This window comes from Chiloscyllium punctatum, chromosome 31, assembly GCF_047496795.1.
Source record: "Chiloscyllium punctatum isolate Juve2018m chromosome 31, sChiPun1.3, whole genome shotgun sequence".
Taxonomy (NCBI): domain Eukaryota; kingdom Metazoa; phylum Chordata; class Chondrichthyes; order Orectolobiformes; family Hemiscylliidae; genus Chiloscyllium; species Chiloscyllium punctatum.
In genome coordinates this window covers 78424486-78451431 of record NC_092769.1, presented here as the reverse complement: position 1 = coordinate 78451431, position 26946 = coordinate 78424486, and the positions used below count along the sequence as shown (strand labels likewise).

General features: G+C 43.9%; 1 protein-coding gene across 3 annotated transcripts in view; it reads left to right on the top strand.

The window, feature by feature from the left end:
- The window catches only part of LOC140457146 (echinoderm microtubule-associated protein-like 4), a 67782-nt gene extending 55539 nt beyond the window's left edge, over nucleotides 1–12243 (top strand). For all 3 annotated transcript variants that reach the window (XM_072551188.1, XM_072551189.1, XM_072551187.1), the window contains 7 exons: nucleotides 853–920; nucleotides 3425–3513; nucleotides 3927–4024; nucleotides 4771–4858; nucleotides 5420–5518; nucleotides 6559–6689; nucleotides 10815–12243. In XM_072551188.1, the coding sequence (XP_072407289.1) occupies nucleotides 853–920; nucleotides 3425–3513; nucleotides 3927–4024; nucleotides 4771–4858; nucleotides 5420–5518; nucleotides 6559–6689; nucleotides 10815–11018 (777 nt within the window). In that variant the 3' untranslated portion in view covers nucleotides 11019–12243. The remainder of the gene's footprint in view (nucleotides 1–852; nucleotides 921–3424; nucleotides 3514–3926; nucleotides 4025–4770; nucleotides 4859–5419; nucleotides 5519–6558; nucleotides 6690–10814) is intronic.
- Nucleotides 12244–26946: the final 14703 nt, after the last annotated feature.

Sequence of the window (26946 nt, the reverse complement as noted above, 5' to 3'; positions counted from 1 at the left end):
GAGAGAAACAGAGTTAATGTTTCAAGTCCTGTATGACTGTTCTTTAGGATAGTTCTGAAGAGTCATGTCAAATCAAAATGTGAACGTATTCTCTCTCTACAGATGTTGCTGGACCTGCTGAGTTTCTCCAGCATTCTCTGTGTTTATTTCTTATTCTGGCACAACTGAGCTGGCATTGAACCTGCTCCCTGGTGGGTGTCCTTCTCCAGGTTATGTCAATTGCCTGACTAATCAGAGATTGGGATAGTGCTGAGAAGACAGCCGTCAGACCTGCTCTGGCTACAGTTTCTGTGGGTAACCTCACAACAGGATGCATGCTCCCTCTTGTGGCAGAAGTGGTAGAATTGTTACAGAACAGAGGGAGGCCATTTAATCCATCACGTTTGTGCCAGTCGGCCTAAGGATCAATTCAGGTAGTGCCCCCCTTCCCATCCTTCTCCTCAAGTACCCCTCTTCAGAAACTTAGAATGTTTCCAGAAAGAGGATAGTTTGTCCAGCATGGATACACTGTCCAAGAAACAAGCCACTTTGTCAAAACCTATTTCCCAACACTTGGTTCGTATCATGGATGCTACAGTCCTGAGTTTCCACTATTCAAATTATGTAGAGCACTGAATGAACTTTTCCCTAAAGGCTGCCCAAATGCTTGGCAAAATTCAAGGGGTGATCAATTGAAGAAGTAGCACTATCCTGATAGGTAGAATGGACAGATTTGACAAAGAGCTATTCCACCAATGAAGGGTTGGCTCTCACTGCACTTTGAAAGTATTTAAATGTGTGTGAATTCTTTAGGGACATGGTGAGGCACCTACTGCATGGCCTGTACATTTAATAGTTTCACTGATTCCCCAGGAAACTGGACTGTGTGCTGATTTCCACTGCAGTGGCACCGTGGTGGCTGTCGGGCTGCAGACAGGCAGGTAACTACCACATTTTACTATCTGCTTATTTTCAACCCATCTCCCTGCATTTTCACTGCACCAACAGACATCAGAAGATCATGCATTCTGATGACAGGCCTCAATGTGCAGAAGACAATTTCAAAGTTTATGAATGACATGAAATTTAAAGCATTGTAAATAGTGAGGAGGACAGTGACAAGTTGGTGGAGTGGGTGGATGTGTGACATGTGGAATTCAATGTCCAGAGGTGTGGGGTGATGCATTTTATATACAATTCAACTCAGTACAGGAACAGGCCCTTTGGCCCACCAAGTCTGCACCAGTTCCTAGTCCTTATTTGTACCTGCTACTTATTGCCCATGCACAGTTTCTATCCCTCTGTTTGCCTACTGTTCATGTCTATCAAAGTACACTTTAAACATTGATAACATGCCTGCTTCCACCACCACCACTGGCAGTGCGTTCCAGACACCCACCCCGCATGTCTCCCCTAAACCTTCTCCTTCTCACCTTGAACCTGTGCCCTCTTGTAGTTGACCTTTCTATCCTGGGGAAAAAGCCTTTGACTATCTAACCTATCTATGCTCCTCGTAATTTTGTAGACCTCTATCAGGCTCAGACTCCATCTTTCCAGTGAAAACAATCCAAGTTTATCCAAACTCTCCTCATAATTAAAACCATCCAGACCAGGCAACATCCTGATAAACCTTCTCTGCGTTCTCTCCAAAGTATCCTGTTGGTAGGGTGACAACCAGAACTGCACAAAATATTCCAAATGTGGCTTAACAGAAGTTTTGTACAGCAATAACATAACTTGCTGACTTTTATAGTTGATGCCCTTACCAATGAAGGCAAGTGTGCTGTATGCTTTCATGACCACCTTATCCAGCAGTTGCCACTTTCAGGGATCTGTGGACATGTTTGCCCAATGTCAATGTTCCAAAGTGTTCTGCCATATATTGTATAATTTACACCTGAATTTGATCTTCCAAAATGCATCACCTCACATTTGTCCAAATTAAACTCCATCTGCTGTTTTTCTGCCCAAATCTACAATCTATCTATATCCCACAGTATCCTTTGACAATCCTCCTGATTATCTGCAACTCCACCAATTTTGATATTAATCAGACGACCTACTTTTTTGCACCAGATCATTTATATATATTACAAACAACAAAGGTCCCAGCACTGACCCTAGTGTCTTGTCTACCTTTAATGAATTTAAAGACACCCACCACTTCCTCCTTCATTATGTTGTGGAGGTACCAGTGTTGGACTGGGGTGGATAAAGTTAAAAATCACACAACACCAGCTTCCTGATGAAGGAGCCAAAAGCTAGGATTTCCAGGTAGAGCTGTTGGACTATAACCTGGTGTTGTGTCATTTTAACTTCATTATGTTGATCTGACTTTGATAGAAAGAACTTTGAAAGACAATACATTAGGAGATACAATTCTAAAAAGGGGTGCTGGAGCAGAGGGACTTGGCTGTATATGTGCACAGATCATCAAAGGTAGTAGAACTGATAGGGAGAGCAGTTGATAATAGAGTATCCTCAGCATTACTAATAGGAGCATAGAGTTCAAGATCCGGAAATGCTGAACTTGTATAAGACACTTGTTAGACCTCAATTGGAGTATTGTGTACAGCTCTGGGTGCCACATTATGAGATGGATATGTACACTTTGGAGAAAGGGTGGAAGAGATTTACAAGAATGGTTCAACGAATGAGAAACTTCAGTTATATATGTAGATAGGAGAGGTTGGCTCTCCTTGGAGAGAAGAAGGCTAAGAGGAGATCTGATAGGGGTTTTCAAAATTATGAAGGAACTGAATAGAGTGGATGGGGGAAAAAGTGTTCCTGTTAGTCAAAGGAACAGGGAACAGACACTTAAAATGATTTGCAAAAGAAGCAAATGTGCTCTGGGGAAAAAGAAACACTTTTTTGCACAAGTGGTTAAGGTCCGGAATACACTGCCTGGAAGTGTGGTGAAGGTAGGTATAATTGAGGCATTCAAGAGGGCATTGGACACTTAAATAAAAAACAATGTAAAACAAATAAGGGAAAGGTAGGAGAATGGGACTAAGTCATGATGTTTGTTTGTTGGAGAGCCAGTGCAGACACAGTGGGCCAAATGGCAGCCTTCTATGCCTTAACATTTCTGTAACTCTGAATGAGGTAGTGATGGCTTTCAGTGACATTAACTATTGAAAGGTGGGAAAACTCTGAGATGTATTCTCAGCACAATTCCCTCTGTGCTGAAAATGTGTTGCTGGAAAAGTGCAGCAGGTCAGGCAGCATCCAAGGAAGAGGAGACTCGACGTTTTGGGCATAAGCCCTTCTTCCCCATTACTAGGTCTGAATACTTTCAATGCTGGATTAGTATATTCATTGTGGAATGATTATAAATCTCATGACACTGAAACAAGAAATTGTGACACACAATTTTCCTCTCTGTCCTGCCCCCCATTTCTCTAGTTGCAAATGATTTTTTGTGGGGTTTTTTTCTCCCCCACAGGTGGGTAGTTCTGGATTGTGAAACACAGGATCTGGTTTCCAGTACTGTCGATGGAAATGAGCAGCTCTCGGTGGTGCGCTATTCCCCAGGTAATCTCACGTTGTGAACTGTCACTCACACCAACTGGCATTCTCAGATATTGCAAGCTTGCTGAGTGGCAGCAGCCCTGCCCTCCCCATGAACCTGGGAGCTTCTAGCAGCCTTGGTGAGTTGATTTTCAGTAACAGCGAGCAGTAGGCTCACCGATGGAGAGGACAGGAGGATTTAGCATAGTTAACCAGTGTCCCTCAGGATCATCTTTAGTCAATCTACCAAGCATTCTAGCCTTCATGTGTGAGCCTGTGCAGTCAATGTGTCTTGTCATGGAGAGGTGGTAGCATGGATATTGTAGCCAAGCCTACACAAAGCTGGATGCGTTTGAGTAGGCACCCAGCTCATCACCATCAACAAGCCCTCCAAAAACCGGTTATTGCATGTGCATTAATTTTTTATATTCCAACAGATGGTAATTTCTTGGCAATAGGATCACATGACAACTACATTTACCTCTACACTGTCAGCGAGAATGGTCGGAAGTATAACCGGTTTGGCAGGTGCATGGTAAGAACATCAATTTATATTAAACTTGAAATGTTCTGATGGTCCTTTCTTTTCCTAATCTATTTTTTAACTCTTTCTCCGTCCACTGTTTGGGAAATAATGGGTCTACTTAGAGCAGCAAAGCCATTTCTAATGTCTTCCTGTGATAAGCCCAGGAATAGTGCTCTCATCATTTATCCTATATTTCCCTCCCGCTATTGCCACTTCCTGGATTGGGATCTGATCTGCTTCAATTCACCATTCCATCTCTGCTATTCCTCACCTTGTCCGTCTCACTGTTCACCAAAGGCAGTTACCCTTCTTGCCCAAGAGATCATCCTTCCATGTGTAAGGCTAGGTAGTAAAATGATAATAACCAGAACACAGGCAGAAGATGATCTCCTACTCAATATTGTAATTCACAACAACATGTGAGGGTATGTGTGTACAGAATATACATGTCGTGTATTTCGTGTAGATGAATGTCCCAAGCCTCTTCATTGTCAACATTTCATTGACAAAGCTGCAAATATCATGCAAACAGTTTTTAAGAGTAGATGATCAAAAACTTAAAAACTTTATGATGGTCCTCATAACCTGTTTACTAAGTCCTGATGTGGGCCTGGCTCCTGAACTAACATTCATGACACATGGTCCACAGAGACTATGTTGAAGTGTTAATTTCTGCATTGAATAAGTGTGTGATGGTTGGTGTTGTTTTTGATGATGACTCACTGTAACCCCATACCTTTCTTGCTTATACTTAGGGTCATTCGAGCTTCATCACTCACCTGGACTGGTCTCAAGACAGCCACTTCATCATGTCCAATTCTGGAGACTATGAGATCCTCTACTGTAAGCAGAGAAGTTTCCAGATCATCTAGGTTTTTCCCAAAATTGGCACTGCAATGCCCTCAAACCCATGTTATAAAGGAGGGCAGGGCTTTCTTTATGGTTTGGTGGCAGCAATAAAGTTGCTAAGCTGGGCCTTGGTACCTCTAGTTGGGGTGCGGAGGAAGATTTGGTGGGGCACTCTGGTTTTGGTCTAGTTGTATGTCACGGATATCAGATGTGACTGGCCTTGAGCCCAGTCAGTTCACTTTCTGTCATACCTCTGAGGAATCAATATCATCAAAGGAGATGGAAACACTTACTAGATTTGGGAGGATCTCCTGTGTATGAGGTCTGTATCTCAGTGAGTCAGTGGACTGTCTATGTGGTAAGTAGTGAAGACATTATTATTCAGTCTGTAGTTTGTAGCTCACAATTGATGAAGGGGCTTCAACTGTCCTTAGTCTCTGTGATATCAGCAGATTTCCATCAAACCTGACTGGAAAGAAAAAGGAAAGCAATGTCTGTTTGAACAGGCAGTAACTTCAAGTAATTTATTCTTGGTATTGGCATCCTGTTTTACAGGGGACATCGGGGCAGGATGTAAACTACTCAGAAATCGTTATGAGTGCAAGGATCTGGAGTGGGTTTCATATACCTGTGTCTTGGGATTCCATGTTTTTGGTAAGGATTATAGCCTTGGACAGTGGTGGGAGCAATGGGAGAGGGTTTAAAGAAATGCATGAGTATTCTATAATCAGTGAATGGGGTGAAGAATATGTGAGGGCTATTAGAACACCTCCCTCATGAAACAGGGACATATCTCAGTACTGGGGTGAATCTAACATGAAATTAACCAGCTCTGACTTTAGACTGCCCAAGTCATTAGGTTGGGCTGCTCCTAGGTGGGCTTCTAAAGCCAATGCTCTGCAATGAAGATGATTTCACAATGGACTGTTACAATCAAGTGCTTAGGACATGGGACTTTGGAGTAGAAGTAAGCCCCTCCAGCCTGCTCCCCAATTCAATAAGATTGTGGCTGATCTGCTTGTGGTCTTAACTCCACTTTCCTGTCTATCCATCTCACCAGTCTGCTCAGGATTTTACTGTTTCAATAAGATCATGTCTTGTTCTTCTAAACTCTAACATCCAACCCACTTAAGCTTTCATCCGAAAAGTAGACTTTCATCTGAGGAATGAATCAAGTGAACAATTGCTGAACTGCTTCTGATCCAGTTATGTCCTTTTTCAAACAAGGAAACCAAAACAATGCACAGTAATCCAGACGTGGTCTCACCAACACCTTAGACAACTGCTCTCAACATTTCTATTTTTATATTCATTTCCCCTAGCAATAAATATAACTAGTACAGATTCACTTCTCCCTTACACTGGCAAATTTAAATCTCCCAAAGAAAAAGTGCAGAGAATATTTACTAGACAAACTAGAGATGAGAGACTTTAGTTAATGTGGAGAAATTGGAAAGTGAGACCATGACCAGTGGGGGAGGAGACTTGAAGGGCTAAATAGCCTGCCCATGCTGCTATGACTATGGGAAAAGGAGTGGGGTAAAGAGAGATTGGTAATCATTGGAGAGATCTTTTAAAAAGCTGGCACAGGCACAATGATGTTATGAATTCCAACAGCCTTTCTCCATACTGCGAACTGTCAAGCAGTTTGAATAACACTGGGAGCTTTTTTTTTGCTTTTTGTCTTGCTGCAGGGGTCTGGCCAGATGGTTCTGATGGGACAGATATCAATGCACTGTGCCGCTCTCACAATGAGCGCACAGTGGCTGTGGCTGACGATTTCTGCAAAGTTCATCTCTTTCAGTATCCATGTGCGAAACCTAAGGTCAGTCAGAGTGTTGATGAGAGAAACAAAAAGAGAAATTGCTGGAAAAACTCAGCAGGTCTGGCAGTATCTGTAGAAAGAAATTAGTGTTTATGTTTCAGGTCCAGTGACTTTTCCTCAGTATGTGGGGTTCTGATGAAGGGTCGCTGGACCCAAAACATTAACTCTGGTTTCTGTCCACAGATGCTGTCAAACTTATTGAGTTTTCTGATTTCCAGCATCCACAGTGCTTTTGGTTCTTTTTGTTCAGTTGTGGTGAGTGTTTCTTTGCAATTTCAGCATCACAAAACACTGGGTAGATCCCCCCAACCAGATCCCAAACTGCTTCATCCTTCCACCAGATCACAGCTGATTTATGACTCAACATCACTTGACTTTGCTTCATAATCTTCTAATGGCCCTTGTCTATCAAAAATCAGTGATGAAAATACCCAAAGCCTTTTGGAGTCCAGAAGTTCTAGACTTTCAAAACTATTTATGAGAGAGAGGTTTGTTCCGTGATTTCTCTAGAACGCTAATCGTTGAGAACAAGCACCCAGTATGATGCTTTCATCCTGTCAATATGAGAGCAGGACAGATCATTTCAAGAATGAGATAGCCAAGCACAGAAGAGTTTAGTGGACTAATGGCACAACATTGTTGAGTATTAGGATCCACACCATCCATCTCTCTCTTGCTCTCTGTCTGTCTGCATACAGAGTGTGTGTGTGGGAAGAAGCCAGTTGGCAGTGATATTCATGCAGGCTACTGCCCAAAAGCAGCGCCTGCCACACACAGAATTGAGAAAGAGCCAGAAAGGGAAATGTTTGGATGACCACAGAAGATGCCTTTCCTGTTTTGCTTATGTGGTGGAAACAGATTTTAATCCAGGTGCTGTGAGGAGATACCTGAGGTGTCCTTCCACATATTAACCAAAGCAGCTTTGTAAAGGGAAGTGGGTACCCAATTCACATTCACCCACTGTCCCACCCCGCCCTCCACTACAGCCACCATTGGGCACCAGTACTGTGTAACAAACAGCAGGGACAGATAGCACTGCAATAGGGTTGGACTGTGACGCCTTCCAATGTTGAATAAGGGTCTGGGTCTGTACATATCAAATGGTACTGGATATTAAAGGTACCATGGGTGGCCAGTTCCTGTGCAACTGTGCCAGGGTCAGAACAGAGCCTTTGAGAAGCAGAATAAAAAGCTGCATTGAAACATTACAAACCACTTCTCTTCTGTGGCTGTATGCACTATAATGATCACTGTGATCATTTCTGAGCCGTGTGGGGAAAGGCAGACAGCAGCCTGGGCTATTTAAATACAGGCATAGAGTAGAAAAGCCAGAATTTATGTTAAGCCTTTCTAAGTCACTGTATTAGACTTCAGTGAGAGTATTGTATCTAAAATTTTGTTCATTATTCATTCAGAGTGTTTATGACTAGGCCCACTCCTTAAGAATAACCACATTGCTGTGGGTGTGGAGTCACATGTAGACCAGATTGGATAAGAACAGCAGATTTCATTCCTTAAAAGACATTAGTGACACCAGGGTTTTACGTCAATTCAGCCTGATTACATGCTAACCATTAGATCAGTTTTTAACATTACATAATTTTGTTGAATTCAAATTTTACCAACTGCGATTTTAATCTCTGCCCCCCAGAATACAACCAAGGTCTCTGGATTACAAGTCCAGTGACATTAATACCACGCTGCCACTTCTCAATTCTGGACCCCACCCTTTTGGTAGGATTTTGAAACTTCAGAGGGTACAGAGGAAATCTGTTAAAATAGGACCACGGTTGAAAGACTTTTATGAATGTGGAAAGACCAGAGAAGTGGAATTGTTCTCCTTAAAGCAGAGAGAGTTAAATGGGAGATTTGACCAATGCTACACTGGAATACATTTCTTAATTTCCATCAACAAGTTGATTTGGTTTTAATGTAACTGCATTTGGTGCCTGCAGGGGGTAGTACTGAGCTTCTCCCTTATTCTTAACACTGCCCCACGCAGGCACTCTGTGTTATTACTGTGTTTTGGCCTGGTTACCTAATGTCTTGGCTTCCGGGACAGGATATTCGGTTGCACTAAACCAGTTTGGATGTCACTATTTTATGTGACACAGGGAAGCTGTTGTTCGTGAAATGTGACTCATCCAGAACTACCTGCATTGATATGGTACCTGATAATGCAGCACAATGTGGAGGAGCCAGTGTTGGACTGGGGTGGACAAAGTTAAAAATCACATAACACCAGGTTATAGCCCAACAGGTTTATTTGGAAGCACTAGCTTTTGGAACACTATCCTTTGTCTGATGAAGGAGCAGCACTCCAAAAGCTAGTGCTTCTAAATAAACCTTTTGGATTATAACCCTGGTGTTGTGTGATTTTTCACGATATAAAGGAAGGCATAGGTGTAGTGATGTCACTAACTGATCCTCTAGGGACATGACCGGTGATAAAATCTGAATTCAGCAAACAAAGTCTAGTCAAAAACCCATCTGTGTCATTAATGTCCTTTAGGGAAGTAAACTGCCATTCTTACATGGTCTAGGCGACAATGTGACTCCAGACCCACCCTTGACTCTTAAGGGCACTCTGAAATGGCCTGGCAAGACAGTTGCATCTAAACATTACAGATATTCAATAAAAGCAATGGAATTAAATGGACCATGATTCATAAACCAAGGTGCTGGAAATAACAACATAGTCTTGTCAACCCTGTATTTATGCACAACATAAACAGCACTGCACCCATTTCAACATAACAAAATAGGTGACAGCCATTCTCTGGTTTACTTCTCAGGACATGCCTCAACCAATGAAAGTCATGTGCCTTGTTTAAAATTTAAACAAAGCATGGCAGTTAACTGGTAAGCATCATTCGAGATTGTGATGCTGGAAAAGCACAACAGACCATGCAGCATCTGAGGAGCCATCCTGAAGAAGAGCTTTTGCCTGTAATGTCGACTCTCCTGCTCCTTAGATTCTGCCTAACCTGCTGTGCTTTTCCAGCACCACACTCTCAACTCTAATCTGCAGTCCTCACTTTCACCTGGCAATCATCAGTAACTAGTGCATTCTACAAGCAACATCCCTACCAATCAGAGTCCACTTTATCAACTAATCAGCACTCTCCTCTTATACAATAAATATTATTTTCCCATTTCATTGGTTTACTTGAGATTGGTCCTGATGAGCACAAGATGAAAAGTATATTTTTCAGCAATACTCACATTCTGTTCTACCAAACAGCTATTTGAGTGACCTGTTCAGTGATGCTCTGTTTGGGTTCTGTCAGAGCCACACACCTCATTTGTACCCTTGGCTGAAACATTATCAATAGAGCTAAACTTTAGACATGAGGTGGTATGACTGTCCTTGTGTTTGACCAAGTCTGTCATTAAGGAACACAATAAACATTGGAGTCAGTGGGAATCAGGGGAAAATTTTCTGCTGGTTGTAGTCATACTTGGTCGTGGTTTTTTGGACATCAGTCATCTCAGCTTCAGGACATCTGCACAGAAGTTCCTCGGAGTACTGTCCTAGACCCAACCATCTTCAGTTGCTTCATTAATAATCTTGCTGATGATTGCTGGTAATTGGCAAATAAAATGCACTATGCAAGTGCCAGACATGACTGTTCAGCTCAGTTGGCTAGGTAGCTAGTTTGTAATGTAGAGTGATGCCAGAAGAGTGGGTTCAATTCCTGCACTGACTGAAATTATCATGAAGATCCACCTTCTCAATCTCACTCCTCAACTGAGGCATGGTGACCCTCGGGTTAAAATCACCACCAGTAGTTTCTCTTTAATAAGAGAGCAGTCCTATGATCATCTGGAACTGTGGCAGCTTGACTTTAAATGTACTTGCCTAACAAAGACCATTTCAGGAGACTGCAAGTGGTGCCACCTTGTCGATTGAACAACCTCAATGAGACAAAATTAATGTTCCCAAGGAGCCCCAGAGCATTATATCTTCTTTACTGTTCTTTTGAACAAATCTGTGCAGTAACATCCAGCTCTCTGAATTAATGAGAATCCAGGAATATCAGTTAAGGTCCTACACTCTGAACTGTTACCTGGAAAATTTCCAAACATGTGAATTTAAGTTTCTTAAATTTTCTTTGTTTGTAGGCACCCAGCCATGTATATGGTGGACATGGCAGTCATGTGACTAATGTCCGTTTCACACACAGTGACACCCACCTGATTTCAACAGGGGGCAAGGACACAACTGTGATGCAGTGGCGCATGATGAACAGCAGCCTTGAACGCAGCACTTCCATCTCATCCACTTCTGTCTCCTCGCTGGACATCCCTTCAGGAGGCAATGTTTGAAGTGTTTAATTGGTAGACTCTCTCTGTCTGTTATTTGCCACTGCCCTTTCAGAAAGTCAAAGGTAGTTGGACTGAGAGGTTCATAGTATAGATACAAGTTGAGATGAGATGTTTCTTCATGAGGACCATTCTGAGATTATGTAAATACTATGCACACTTTTCTCAGCTGCCCAATTCTTTACATTCTCATTTGCCCCTATTACTGAGCAATGATGGGAGTGGGGGATAACCCTGATACTGGATATAAATGTAAAAGAATTGTTAAAATTGATTTGTTTTGAATAGATTGGGTAGGTTGAAGTTTAGTCGGACTGTCAATGTTCAATTATAGAATTGCTGGGGAGGTTTATAAGGACATTCTGCAGTAAAATGGGAGACTTGGGATTGTTGAGTCTTTGTTGATATATGTAGGAGTTTTTAAATTTAGTATGCAGAAGTGGGAAAGGCTCAGTTTGAGGCAATGGAATTATAAAATGATGGGAAATGGAATTTGATTGTGTGTAAGGAGGGCTTGATATATAATGGATATTGCAGTGAATACGAAGGTGGCTATTGTTTTGCACAGTTGGGAGGCAAGCCTGTGTGTTTGCATCTCATATTGAACAACTCTTATTAACCTCACATTAAGAAGCAGGATGGAGAGTGTCACAGTGATGGGACAGGAAAGTTTATTCAGTGTAGCTCGTACATGGTTAAGTGCAGAGCAGTGGCCAGTTATCAGGGGCAGATTTGGTCAACAAAATAGAGGGAAAAAAAATCAATCTTTTGCAGATTTTGTCCTTGTGGTAGTTTTCCTTTTAAAGTCTGTGAAGTAACTGTGGACAAATGGACAAGTAAGCAAGAAAGTTACTGCTAGTCCTCTGCCACGCACTGGGTGCTACAGTTAGGGCGCAACCAGCCCAATCCTCCCCAACTTACTGATTTTGCCTTGCAGGTCATTGGCAGCTCTGTGGGGAGATCCATCTTTTCATTCTAACAGTCATTGGCACTGCAACTCTATCTGATAACTTGCCTGCATTTCATTTTCAAAAGTGGTAGTCCTCATTTGTCTTTTATAGATGTTGTCTTCTTGGGAAGACTTGAACTTTATGAAAATTAAATAATTGAAGCCAAATGTTGTCACAAGGACCAAAGCACCTTACTCACAGACTTGATGATTGTAAACAGTTTTGAACTGTACAGAAATGTATTTTTTTCTTTGAAATAAAGCCCAAATTTAACAATATGTTTAACTGTTCGCCAATATTTAAACTGATCTGCACAACAGGATTGGTAATGTGGTTTCCTTGAGTTTCACTTATCTTCTACTTATTTAGCTGCAAAACCAGTCCTGGTAGAAGCATGAGGATTCCATTCAACTCTTGTTCCACTGTTCAACTAACTCATGGCAGATCTGCTTCTTCACTTATCCAGTTACCATATCCATTTCTCCCGCACCGTCATTGCTTTTGACATTTAATTTCTCCTGCTTCCCACACAATCCACAGACTTTCCCATGTGTTCTTATTCACATCAACTGCCCCACCATCACCACTCCCTCCTAGTCGCTGCTAAACAGGAGTCCTCAGCTCTGGGCCTCACCGATAACAAAGAATCCCCTGATCCAGCCTACCACAACTAGGAGCTGCTGCCACTGTCTCATCAATAACCAGGAGACTCTGGCTCCGGGTCTACCACAACCTGGAGCTGCCACCATGGTCTCACCGATAATCAAGAGACCCTGGTTCCGGGCCTGTCACAATCAAGAACTACCGCTGCCACCTCACCAATAACAAGGAGACGCCAGCTCTGAGCCTACCACAACCAGGAACTGCTGCCACTGTCTTACCGATATCCAGAGCGAGAACCCATAATTCTACTGCATTCAGGAGACCCTGGCTCCGCTGCAGCCACCACCTCATTCCAGGGCATATTGGTGCAATTAGACTGTGATCTGGACACATATACTTGCTTTGTGACCTCTGCTGCCAAAGGTTTTCAGTGACAGAACACAATGTTGTCCCTGCACTGATTTTTACAGAAGATTGGAGAACATTAATTTGGTCCATAGGCTTGGTGCTGCCGTTTACGTTCCACATGAGCTGCCTCTTACCTCGAGTCCATCTAATTGTGTTTCAGTATATCCTTCCTTTCTCCCCATGTGTTTATCTAGCTTCCTCTTTCAATACCTCGACACTTTTCACCTCAACCCATCCCTATGGTCCTGAGTCCACGCTCTCCCCACTCTCTGGGGAGTTTCTCTTGAATTCCCCATTAGATTTATTGTTATTAATCATACTTTATATTTATGGCTCTTATTTGGTTCACTCCCGTAAGGGGAAACATCTTCTCTATACTGACCATTCCAAAACTCTACCCAATTAGTCCCACTCTACCCCACTTTAGCTAACCCCTATAAATTTCTCTTTCAAATCTTTATTTATCAGATTGCCCATTTGAAAATTACTAATAAATATGCTTCCTCTGCCTTTTCAGGTAATGTGCATTCCAAATTACAACAACTCACAGAGTTGGAAAAAGTTTGTGTTTTCCCTCTGCATCTTACACTCCAGATTTTTCTCACTAGGGGTCAGTGGGAAAGACCTTTCCAATAGTACTGCCATCAAAGAGCTTCAGTGAAAAGCAAATATAAGCAACACTAGAGTGAGGAGTTTCATATAGCAGATTTACCCAGCGTTACTTAACCGCATAAAAATATGTATTTAGAATCTGTTATTAGCCCAGTTATAGAGTCATAGAGATGTACAGCATGGAAACAGACCCTTTGGTCCAACTCGTCCATGCCAACCAGATATCCTAACCTAGTCTAGTCCCATTTTCCAGCATTGGCCCATATCCCTCTGAATCCTTCCTATTCATTTACCTATCTAGATGCCTCTTAAATGTTGTAATTGTACCAGCCTCCATCACTTCCATACATGCATCACCCTCTGCGTGAAAAGGTTGCCCCTTCGATCCTTTAAAATTTTTCCCCTCTCATTTTAAACCTATGCCCCCACTCCAGGGAACAGACCTTGTCTATTATCTTATACTAAATTCTACTGCACTCTATGCTACTTTCTCCCCATCCCCACCCCCCTCTCATTTATCTCTCCACTCTGCAGGCACCCTGACTCTATTCCTGATGAAGGGCTTTTGCCCGAAACGTCGATTTTCCTGCTCTTCAGATGCTGCCTGACCTGCTGTGCTTTTCCTGAGTGGTCAACAGGTGAAGCAGAGGCCTAAGTGGGCTGGAGGAAGGGGCATTATATTGGCACAAAGCACTGGCTAGACACTGGGGACTGAAAAGAGAGTATGCACATGTACACAAACGTTTTACCAATATTTCTGTTGTAAGGTTCTACCTCTGCTATCCATATACATCACATCATCCTCCGTCACTTCCACCACCTACAAACAGACCCAAACACCAGGGAGAGACATTCCCTCCGCAATTGCCTTGTCACCCACCAGCCCACACCCCACTCCCAACACCTTCCCCTGCCACCTGCAGCCATGTCTCCCCCTTCACCTCCGTCCAAGGCCCGAAAGGATCCTTCCACATCCGATAGAAATTTGCCTGTACCACATCAAATATCATCTAAGGTATCTTCTGCAACTGATGCAGTCTGCTCTACATTGGGGAGACAGGATGCTAACTTGCAGATTGCTTAGAGAACATCTCTGGGACACCTGCACCAACCAACCCCACCACCCCATGGCTGAACACTTCAACTTCCCCCTCCTACTCTGCCAAGGACTTGCAGGTCCTGGGACTCCTCCATCGCCAAACCCTTACCACCTGCGCCTGGAGGAAGAATGCTTCATATTCTGTCTTGGGCCGTGCAACCACACAGAATCAATGTAGATTTTACCAGTTTCCTCATTTCTCCCCCCCCCCCCCCCCACATTATCCCAGTTCCAAGCCTCCAACTCAGTTCTGCCCTCTTGACCTGTCCATCACCTTTCCCACCTATCCACTCCACCCTCTTCTCTGACCTATCACCTTCTCCCCACCTTTATCTACCTATCTTGCCCCCAACCCCAAACCCCTCCATTTATCTCTCAGCTCCCTGGTCCACAAGCCTCATTCCTGCTGAAGAACTTATGTCCAAAATGTCGATTCTCCTGCTCCTCGGATGCTGCCTGACCTGCTGTGTTTTTCCAGCACCATACTCTCGACTCCGATCCCCAGCATCTGCAGTCCTCACTTTCTCCAAGGTTCGATATCCCAAACCTTGTACATCAAGTGACTTTCTCTGCACCACATCCTCTCCTCGCTTATCATCTGTCCACCTGCATTTGCAGCAGAGGACCATTGTGTTCAGAACGTAGGAAAGGGTAAGTCATTCAGCCTCTTGAGCCTGTTTCATCAATGTGAGCATATTTCAGGCTGAGGGCTTCAGCGGGTGTGCCTTTAAAGGTGTCAGTTTAAGTGTGAGCACATTTCAGGGGAGACGATTCAGCGAGAGTGTATTTCAGGGTCTAAGATTCAATGTGAGCATGTTTCAGAGAGAGATTCTGTGTGAGCATGAGGTTGAGTGTGATTCAGGGTGAGAATTTCAATGAGCCTGTGTTTCAGGGTAAGTTTCAGTGTGAATATGTTTCACAATGTGAGAGTCAGTGTGAGCGTGTTTCAGAGTATGAGTCATTGTGTGTCTGTTTCAGGGTCAGAGGTTCATTTTGTGTGTTTCAGGGTATGAGAGTTAGTGTATGTGCGCGTGTGTTTCAGAGTGTGAGAGATTTGATGTGAGCGGAGTTGCTACACTTATTTTCTGGCTAAAAAGGTATTGGCAATTTCTTTTAACCGAGTAAGTATTAGAAATATTAGTTTTTCCTAAATGCTGGATGGAGTTTACCAATGCAAAGTCATGCTGTTTGTGATGAAAATGCACGAGCAATGTTAGAAATGGTAACTTTAACCCACCAACATGTTAGATACAGGGATACTGGTGCCACTATAAATGCCGGAGGAAACATCACAGAAGCGCTTCACAGGAGGCTCCCAAGCACTGAGGATGTCACCTAGACAGGGGACGAAACATCTGCAACACAAATTCCCAGCTCGGCGAACAGAACCACAACAACGAGCACCCAAGCTACAAATCTTCTCCCAAACTTTGAATATTATATGCATGGTGTTTTTGGGAACTGTACTAGGAAACTTATACAAAGCTTTGCTATTTTCAATTTAGAAAAGTGTATTTTGCAATTAATGGGATTATATTTTTACGATGTGTTTAAAACATTTGAAATTGTATTCTAAGTATGTGGTTTGGTTCATTTTATGTAATTGTTGTTCAAGCTCAATCTGCAGCATTGTGTGCTTATAGTTCTGCAAATGACGACTTTGTTAAGACTAAAACAAATTAAATTATGACCTATCAAGCTAGTTCCTGCCTAGGATCTGATTTGTCTGATAATAATATTAAATGGGATAATTTCTTTCCATCTCATTCCAAAGTGACCTATCCTCTATCCTGAGACTGTGAGCCCTTGTTCTGGATACCCTTGTCAGGGGGAGTATCATCCTTACATCCAGTCTGTCCAACCCTGTCAGAATTTTATACATTTGAATAAGATTCCCTCACATTCTTCTAACACTGAATACAGAGCTGATCGAACCAATCTCTTATGACAAAACTGCTATTCCAGGATTCAGTCCTTTTCTTTTAACTGCTGTTTCCTTGACTTCACTTAGCCTTTATGCCATTACTAGAGAAGCTATAACATTCGCTCCTGCCAAATCATTCCTTAAGATTTAATACAACTCCATCTATGTGTAAATTGTGGACAATCCAACAGTTACCATTCCAGATATTAACTCACACACTTAACCTTGTACCCAGTAACAAAATGCATAGGTATATATGCCCCATGAATACATTTTACTAAAACTTTGGCATTCATGTCATTCTCTGGTGAAATGGTCATGCCTTTCCCCAACAAGAGTTTGCGTGGCTCCTGTATCTCTATGTATCATCATAGGTTTATTAAATAATTATTCCTCAAATTATGCACTTTACACATTGACAAAAATTCCCAATAAATTATTGATCATTTGTTTACTTTGTTCATTTGCCTGCACTCACAAGGTGTTTCCACCTAGTCTCGCAACTGCAGTCAGTGATGTAATGTGTTCTGCAGTACTCTCAGTCTGGTATCCTTTCTCTGCTGACCTTGCATACCCTGATAAATCCCATGGATTGACCTGACAACTTCCAGGAATCAGCACACCTTTGTATTTGGGGATCACTTCCACCTTCAGCACTCTCTTTAGGCCTGTGGACAAGATCCTGGGGCATTCTCATCTGTCCCTTCTTGAATCTGGTAACTTGCATTCCTTTCACCTTCCCATCTTCTATCCTTGTTAGTTTATGGAAGTGACAGAAAAAAGGTTTAATTTTGTGGATCAACTCACTGCTTATCTTGCTGTTTCCATTGCAAGCTTTCAATGCCCCCATTTGCAACAACATGGTGCTAAATTTTTAAATTCAAGGAAAATTACTCCCTCATGGGTCTCATACATTGTCTACATTTCATGCATGCATCCAACAATCAAATTTTTTGCTTTACCCTCTTAAAGCTGCTGAAGCTTATTTTAAACTTTGCCTATGACTCCTATGTAGCAAGATTACTTTTTTTTAAACCAGTTCATAGTCAATAACAACCGTCTTCAGAAAGCAAGCAATTTCATCAACCAACTTTCCAACAACAATGTTCAGTTTTCTTTCGGTCAGCTGTTCAGCCATCTTTTCAAAGGAAAGGAAATATTTATCATAGAACATAGAAAAGTACAGCACAGAACAGTCCCTTTGGCCCATGATGTTGTGCCCAGCATTAATCCTAATGCAAAATAACATAACTTAACCTACGCACCCCTCACCTCACTGCTATCCATGTGCATGTCCAGCAGTCGCTTAAATGTCCCCAATGACTCTGCTTCCACCACCACCATTGGCAACGCCTTCCATGAATTCACAACTCTCTGCGTAAAGAACCTTCCTCTGATGTCCCCTCTACACCTTTCTCCTAATATCTTAAAACTAATAGAAACAGAAAATAGGAGGAGTAGGCCATGAGACCTTTCAAGTTTGCTCCGTCATTCGTTATGGTCATGGCTGATCATACAATTCAATAGCCTGTTCCAGCCCTCCCTCCCCCACCTATCTTCTGATCCCATTAGTCCAAGTGCTATATCCAACTCCATTTTGAAATCAAATGATCCTTTGGTTTTGACTTTTATGTGGTAGAGAATTTCACGAACTCCCCATTCTCTAGGTAAAGAAATTTCTCCTCATTTCAATCCTAAAAGGTTTACCTCATATTCTTAGACTGTAGCCCCCAATTCTGGATTTCCCCACCATTGGAACATCCTTCCTGCATCTACCCTGTTTCGTCCTGTTAGAATTTTATAGGTGAAATATCTGCACAAAGGCTGGTATCCCGTCACCAAGTCACATGTAGAAAGTTTTTGACATTGGTCCAGCTCTCAAGAGTGAATAGAAACTCTGACACTCCAGTCAGCCAGGGTTTCCTGACTGGACCAGATTAACAGCCCCAAATCAGGGAATTCTTATTGTATGAGGTCCACCTGGTTGACCTCGTTACAATCATTACATCAATTCCTGAGTCTGGGAACATGGGCCAGTTCTATTTTGAAATTCTTCCTAGGACATTTAGCATGGGGTCAGGTTCCTTCAATTCTGCCTCTGATACAGGCAGCATGTAATGTGCAGTAGCTTGCCTGTTGCACCCAAAGCATCTTGGAAGAAACTCATCCTCCTCGTCAGGTGGCAAAAAGCAACAAAGCAGTGATATCTGCTGTGTTCATCTCAGATTCCAAGGCTTGTTGGTGAGGGGGAGCCCACCAGTTCCAGAACAGTCGGAAAGGCAGTCGAGGAGCTGGACACATTTTGCTTCCACTCCATTTGCAGCTTTCACGTGGTCTATATGCTTGTTTGGGACCATTGCATCTAGCTAAATTTTACATGTCACTCAATCTGACCTTGGGTCAACCATGCTGTTTACCCATGGAGGGCCATTCCCATGGTTGCTATAGCAAACTCCATTCCCTTAACAGTCTCTCTCACTTCGTGGAGTCCTGTGTCTAGTATTGGCATTCCTAATGCTGTTTCACCCTTCCCCCTCCCAGGCCCTAGAAGATCAGATTTAACTAGTGCGGAATCTTCTCCCCATTAGCCACGGTGCTGGAGTTATCCCTGAAGTTGCAAGAGGAGTGGTCCCATAATCAAAGAGGTACCAGGGCAGCTTGGTTGCTAGCGAAGCTGCAGGCTGTTTCTTTAACCTTTTGTTTCTGCCAGATCATTGGATGTTGGATAGCATAGATATTGCATTGATATAGCATGGATATGTTGAATACCATTCAATTTTAGGAAATACTCAAATTTCCTGTTGGTGAACGATGGCCATTATCCACTTCCAGGAGTCCATGTATTGCAAAAGGTGCACACAGTTTTTCTATCAGTGTCCCCATGTTTGATGAATGAACTCTACGCACATCCAGCCACTTTCAGTGAGTGTCCACAATAACTAAGAACATTGAGCCCATGAAAGGACCTGCAAATTCAACATGCAAAGAAGTCCAGGATTTATCCAGCCGTTCCCACAAATGTGAGGGAGCTGCTTTGGGTAATTTTTGTCTTTATTGGTCAACATAGAGCAGTACAAGCCCTTCTGCCCTCAGTGTTGTGCCAATCTGTGAAACCAACCTAAAGCCCACCTAACCTACACTATTCCATTATCATCCATATGTTTATCCAATGATCACTTAAATGCCCTTAATATTGGTGAGTCCACTACTGTTGCAGGCAGGGCATTCCATGCCCTTACTACTTTGAGTAAAGAACCTACCTCTGACATCTGTCTTATATCTATCAACCCTCAACTTAAAGCTGCGTCCCCTTTTGCTGGCCATCACCATTCTAGGAAAAAGGCTCTCACTGTCAACCCTATCTAATCCTCTGATCATCTGGTATGCCTCTATTAAGTCACCTCTTAACCTTCTTCTCTCTAATGAAAACAGCCTCAAGTCCCTCAGTCTTTGCTCATATGACACTCCCTCCATACCAGGCAATATCCTAGTAAATCTCCTCTGCATCCTTTCCAATACTTCCATATTGTACCTATAATGCAGCGACCAGAACTGGACGCAATACTCCAAGTGCAGCCACACCAGAGTTTTGTACAGCTGCAACATAACCTCATGGAACTAAAACTCAATCCCTCTACCAATAAAAGCTAACACACTTTACACCTTAACAACCCTATCAACCTGGGTGGCAACTTTTAGGGATCTATGCACATGGACACAGATCTCTCTGCTCATCCACACTACCAAGAATCTTACCATTAGCCCAGTACTCTGCATTCCTGTTGCTCCTTCCAGAGTGAATCACCTCACACTTTTCCGCATTAAACTCCATTTGCCACCTCTCAGCCCAGCTCTGCAGCTTATCTGTGTCCCTCTGTAACCTGTGACATCCTTCTGTACTGTGCACAACTCCACCGACTTTAGTGTCATCTGCAAATTTACTAATCCATCCTTCTATGCCCTCATCCAGATCATTTATAAAAATGACAAACAGCAGTGGCCCCAAAACAGATCCTTGTGGTACAACACTAGTAAATGAACTCCAGGATGCACATTTCCTATCAACCACCACCCTCTGTCTTCTTAGAGTTAACCAATTTCTGATCCAAACTGCTAAATCACCCTCAATCCCATGCCTCTGTATTTTCTACAGTGGCCTACCATGGGAAACTTCATCAACGCTTTACTGAAATCCATATATACCCTCATCCACCTGTTTGGTCATCTTCTCAAAGAACTCAATAAAGCTTGTGAGGCATGAACTACCCTTCACAAAACTGTGTTGACTATCCCTAAGCAAATTATCCCTTTCTAGATGATTATAGATCATCTTATAATTCTTTCCAAAACTTTGCCACAACAGAAGTGAGGCTCACTGGTCTATAATTACCAGGGTTGTCTCTACTCCCCTTCTTGAACAAGGGAATACCAATTGCTATCCTCCAGTCTTCTGGCACTATTCCTGTAGACAATAACGACAATAAAGATCAAAGCCAAAGATTCTGCAATCTCCTCCCTAGCTTCCCAAAGAATCCTAGGATAAATTCCATCTGGTCCAGGAGACTTATCTATTTTCACACTTTCCAGAATTACTAACACATCCTCCTTATGAACCTAAATCCTGTCTAGTCTAATAGCCTGTATCTCAGTATTCTCCTTGACCACACAGTCTTTTTCCCGTGTGAATACTGATAAAAAAAGTTATTTAGCATCTCTCCTATCTATTCAGACTCCACACACAACTTCCCACTATTATCCTTGACTGGCCCTAGTCATTCTTTTATTCCTGACATATCTATAGAAAGCTTTTTGATTTTCATTGATCCTACCTGCCAAAGATTTCTTAAGACCCCTACTGGCTTTTCTCAGCTCTTTCTTTAGATCCTTCCTGGCTAATTTTTAACTCTCAAGTGCCCTAACTGAGCCTCAGAGTTTGAGTTCAGAGCAAATTTTATTAAAGACTGGTTCTGCAATCATTGAAACGATTGCACCAGTATCAACCTCCATTAGAATCAAGTGACTATTTAACCAGATATGTATTTTGATTGGTTCTGATTTGGATGTTGCTAAGCAATTTAACTGTTACAAACTTTTCCTCATGTGCACTATCCTGGAATACTGGCCTGTGAGTTCTCTAACTCAATTTATGTCTAGTCGAATTCTTTTACAATCCATAGTCCTCGTATCAATAGCAATCACACTGACTTGCCAGCCTGGATCCTGAAGAAAATTTTAACCATTTGGCTGAGGCTTGGTTTTGTTTTGAGGTTTTGCTGTGGGCTGATTTAGGGTCCCTCTGTTCAGGATATATCCAGAGTGAGGCTATGCAGTTGCACCACCCAAGTGGTATTCCCAAACTCAGTTGGATTAGCGAGGGTGTCCACTCCATTGGAATACCCTGCAACTCATATGTTCCACTTGCTGCATTTTCCAATGATAAAGCCGGTTGTAGTGCCTGTTTGCGGTCCAGTTGGGTTTCAGCTAGTAGGCACTTTTGCAAGGTTACATCATTAATCCCACATATCAGTCTCTCAACATCTCGTTAACAGTTAAATCAAAGTCAAATGCCTCTGCCAGTCGTCTTAAATCTCGTCAAAATCTTGGATTCCCCTGGTTCTTGAATTGCCAAGTAAAACCGATAACATCTCCGAATTAGAGGCTTCAATCGCAATATTCTAAATCCGTCAACTCTTGAAAGATTTTAGTACCTGTGCCTCAGGAAAAGTTAAACTCCTAATAACCAAAAAAGCTGTGCATTCACAGCTGTCAGGAGAATTACTCATTGCTTTTCATCTGCCCCAATATCATTTGCCCGGACAAAATAACACATTCTTTCCACATACTGGGCCCAAACTTCGATAGTACGATCGAATGAGTCAAGCTTCCCAAATAAAGGCATGATGCCAGAAATGCTTAACCCAAATCAAAGACAATTGTTGCGAGTGAATATCTTCAGGAGCGTGCTTTTCTCTTGTCACCACTGAAATAACTGCACAGAAGCTGGTATCCTGTCACCAACTCACCCTTTATTTACACACAGGTCCTTGACAACTGATCCATCTTCCTCAGACCTAGCTCTGAGTGAACAGAACCTCTGACATGCCTGTTTATATTTTTTTCCCTCTCCTGTTTATCTTGGTCAGCCAGAGCTCCCTGATTGGGATTGTTAATTTGGTCCAATCAGGGAACCCATATTCTCTGAAGCCCACCTGGTTGACCTTGTTGCAATCACTACAATAGATTTCTATGAGATGCCCCGTTATTCTTCTAAATTCCAATGAATATAATTTTAACCAATCTAGTCTCTCTTTATATGTCAGTCCTAACATCCCAGGAATCAGTCTGGTACACCTTGGTTACAGATCCTCTGTACGAATAAAATCCTACCCCAGATAAGACGACCAGAATGGCACACAATATTCTCCAGGTGTGATCTCAAGGACCTATACAATTGCAGCAAGACATCCCTGTTCCTGTACTCAATTCCTCTCGTTATGAAGGCGAATATACTATTCCTAACTGGTTGCATTGCTTTCATCAGATTTTGAAGGCCTACACAAATTTAAACAGTCCAACTGGGTTTTGACTCTGGTCTTTGCCAAAAGTCAGAGCCTTCTTTTAACGTTCCAGCCTTTTAACATTAGTTTATTGCCAAAATAGAATTTCTTCAATGAATTGGCAATAATTTGTTAACATGCACAGCAGTGATATAAAAGTCGAAATGCCTACCTATCTAGATATCTCCAAAAGACCTATGCAAACACACGCATGGTGTCTCTCTTCTGAAAGAGAGGAAAAAAAGATTTCTGTACAGAAGTGGACTTTCTGAAAAAAAACACCTTGGCCAACGGAATATTCATGAAGGTAAAGGGATAACGTATAGAATGTTCTCTAATGTTCAAGCTTGTGCAATCAAGTCATTAATACTGTTTCTGATGGCTTGTAGAAACAACTTGCTCATGAAACGAGTAGTGTTTATGTCGACAGTTCATAGTTGTTTACCTGTGGTTTGAATCAATTTACTTGTAATAAGCTGCAGTTTTTGTCAAGTACAGAAACCTTGTCCATATTTTCTGATAACTTGAATCTGAGTAACTAGGGGCATTCAGAAAATGCTCAACCTTTATGATAGTTTCGGGAATAGTAGGCTTATTTCCAGTGCACTATTCTTGTGAGGCATAACAGGAGATATCAGGTGCCCTGCCAGTAATTGTCAAATCCTCTCTGGCCACAGGTGAGGTGCTACAGGACTGCAGGGGAAATATGAAAGAACCAGGCAGTGTGGGGAAGGATGAGTGGGGGAGAGGGCCATGAGGAGACAGACAGGAACATACCCACTCAGCGAAGACGCCAACAATGAAAGCATCCCAACTTCTAACTTGAACCAAATTCCAATCCGATGGCAGGCAGTGGGCAGGGGGGGTGAAAGGAAAGGAAATCCAGCTCCGTTTGCAACATGCAAGAAGGTAGGGAGGGAGTGAAGAGATTGGAGGGAAAAAAGGGAGTGGGGGAAAGAAGTGGGTGAGACAAAGGGTTGGGAAAGAGAAAGGAATGGGGGAAAGAAGGAAGTGGGGTAAGAGAAGAGTATTGGGGAAGAAAAAGGAGTGAGGGGAAGAGAAGGGGATGGGGAGCGTTTCCATGAGTAGGATCTAAGGATACACTCTCAAAGTGAAAGGACAACCCTGTAGAACTGAGATGTGGAGGAATTTCTTCTGCCAGCAAGTGGTGAATTTGTGGAACTCATTGCTGCAGAAGCCAAGTCATTGAGCGTAATTAAAACAGAGATAAATAGGTTCTGATTAGTAAGGGGAATCAAGGGCTAAGAATGAAAATAGAAGGATGGGGTTGAGATACATATAAGTCATTATCAAAAGGCGGAGCAGACTTGAAGGGGTGAATTGTATAATTCCACTCCTACATTTTACAGTCTTATAGGATCAGGGAAGGGGAAGCAAGGAAGGGGTTGGTGCGAAAGGGCAGAGATGTAGGAAGAGGGGATGGAGAGGAAGGGGATACAGTGGAGAAAGGGGTGTGGGTGCAGAGGACAGGGAGGAGATAATAGGTTGGAGAGGACATGGAGGAGGGGTATGAGGGAGATGGATGGGGGATAGTTGGAGATGAAGGTGGGGTGACAGACGGAGGTTGATGTGGAACACATGGAGATGGGAGCGCAAGGAGATTGGGGGGTTAGATGGAGGGAGTGTGAGGGGAGATGGAAATAGGGGTATAGGGGTAGATAGAGGAGGTATGGGGAGAGATGGAGATGGGTTGATTGAATGAGGGTAGAGAAGATGGAGGTGTGAGGAGAAATGGAGGACGGGGAGTTGGCAATAGGGTTGGGAGATGATGGAGATGAGGTGGGGAAGATGGAGGAGTGTGTGAAGGTGGAGGAGTGAGTGGAGATAAAGATGGAAATGTGGGGAGATGGAGCTCAGGAGAGATGGCAGTCAGAGGAGATGAAGGAGGTGTGGGGGAGATATAGATGGGGATGTGGGGAAGATGGAAATATGAGGGAGATGGAGCTGTGGGGGGAATATAGATGTGGGAAAGATGGAGGAGTGGTGGGGAGAGATGGGGAAATGGTAGAAGATGTGGGAGGGGGCAGATGGAGATGGGGCTATGGGGTGGGTGTAGATGTGGAGGAGATGGAGGTGTGGGCAGGGAATGGAGATGGGATGTGTGGCACGCAATGAAAGGATGTGGAGAAAATGGAGACGCAGCTATAAGGGAGGAAATGCTGTGGGGAGAGATGGTGGGTGATGGTGTTGGGAGGGACCTTCATGAAGAGATAAGGGGAATGGTAATAGGAGATATGGCTGGGTGTGAGGGGGGATTTGCCAAGAGGTGGGGTAAGGGCAGTGTAGGGGAGGAAACAGAGATAGGACTGTGGGGGTTGAGGTGGGGAAATGGAGGTGTGTGTGTGGGAGAGATGGGGGTCTGGGAAGAGAGAGATGGGGGTGTTGAGAATGTAGGGAGAGAGATGGGGGCATGAAGAAGAGAGATGGGGGGTAAGATGGGGCTGTGTGAGGGGGAGAGATGGGGGTGTGAGATGGGACTGAGGGGGATAGGAAGATGAAGATATGGGGGGAGATGGGGCTATGGAGGGGAAGTGATGGGGATGTGTGTGGGGGGGGGGGGAAGTGATGGGGATGTGTGGGGGGGGGGGGAAGAGATAGAGGTGTGTGTATATAAGAAAGATGGGGGTGTGGCTGGGAGAGATGGGGTGGAGATATGGGGAGAGAGATGAGGTTGTGTGGGGGAGAGATAGGGTGTGGCGGGGGAGAGATAGGGTGTGGCGGGGGGAGATGGGAGTGTGGGGAGGGAGATGTGGGTGTGGGAGAGATGGGCTGGTTGGGAGGATGTGGGATATGGATGAGGTGATGGGGTGTGGAGTGGTTGGGGGTGTAGGAGGAGATCGGGGTGTTGGGGGGAGAGGGACATGGAGCTGTGGGGGGAAATATGGGTACAAGGGGTGGGGGGAATATGGGTACAGGGGATGGGGGGAAATATGGGTACAGGGGGTAGTGGGAGATGGGGGAGAGGGAGATACGTGTGGGGTAAGATGGGGGTATGGAAAGGTTTAGGATGATTTGGGGGGGTGGGGAAGTCAGGGAGGAGAGGGAGAGTGGGGAGAATGTGGGAGATGGTGGTGTGTGGGGGGGGGGGAAGATGGTGGTGTGTGGGGGGGGGAGGGGGATGGCGGGGTTGTGGGAGATGGGGGAGTGGGGGGAAGAGGGAGATGGGGCTGTGGAGGGAAAGGAGAGGGTGATGGAAGTGTGGAGTGGAGATAGGGTGTGGGAGGGGAGATGGGGAAGAGATGGGATTGTGGGAGAAAGGGAGATTAGTGTGTGGGGGAAGAATGGAGGAAATGTGGATATGGGGGGGAAGGGAGGTGTGTGAAAGATGGGGTTGTGGGGGAGAGATGGGGCGTGGGGAAGATAGGGGCATGAGGGGCAGATGGGGGAAAGATGGGGTTGTGGGTGGGAGAAGGGGAGTTGGGTGGGAAAAGGTGTGGGTGGGAGATGCAGATGGGGGAGATGGGGGGGCATGAGGGGGAGATGGGAGGGGGTGAGGGGGAGATGGGAGGGGCGTGAGGGAGAGATGGGAGGGGCGTGAGGGGGAGATGGGGGCGTGAGGGGGAGATGGGGGGCGTGAGAGGGAGATGGGGGTGTGAAGGGGAGATGAGGGCATGAGGGACAGATGGGGGGGTGTGAGGGACAGATGGGGGGTGTGAGGGAGAGATGGGGGTGTGTGAGGGAGAGATGGGGGTGTGAGAGGGAGAGATGGGGGGTGTGGAGGGAGAGATGGGGGTGTGTGAGGGAGAGATGGGGGTGT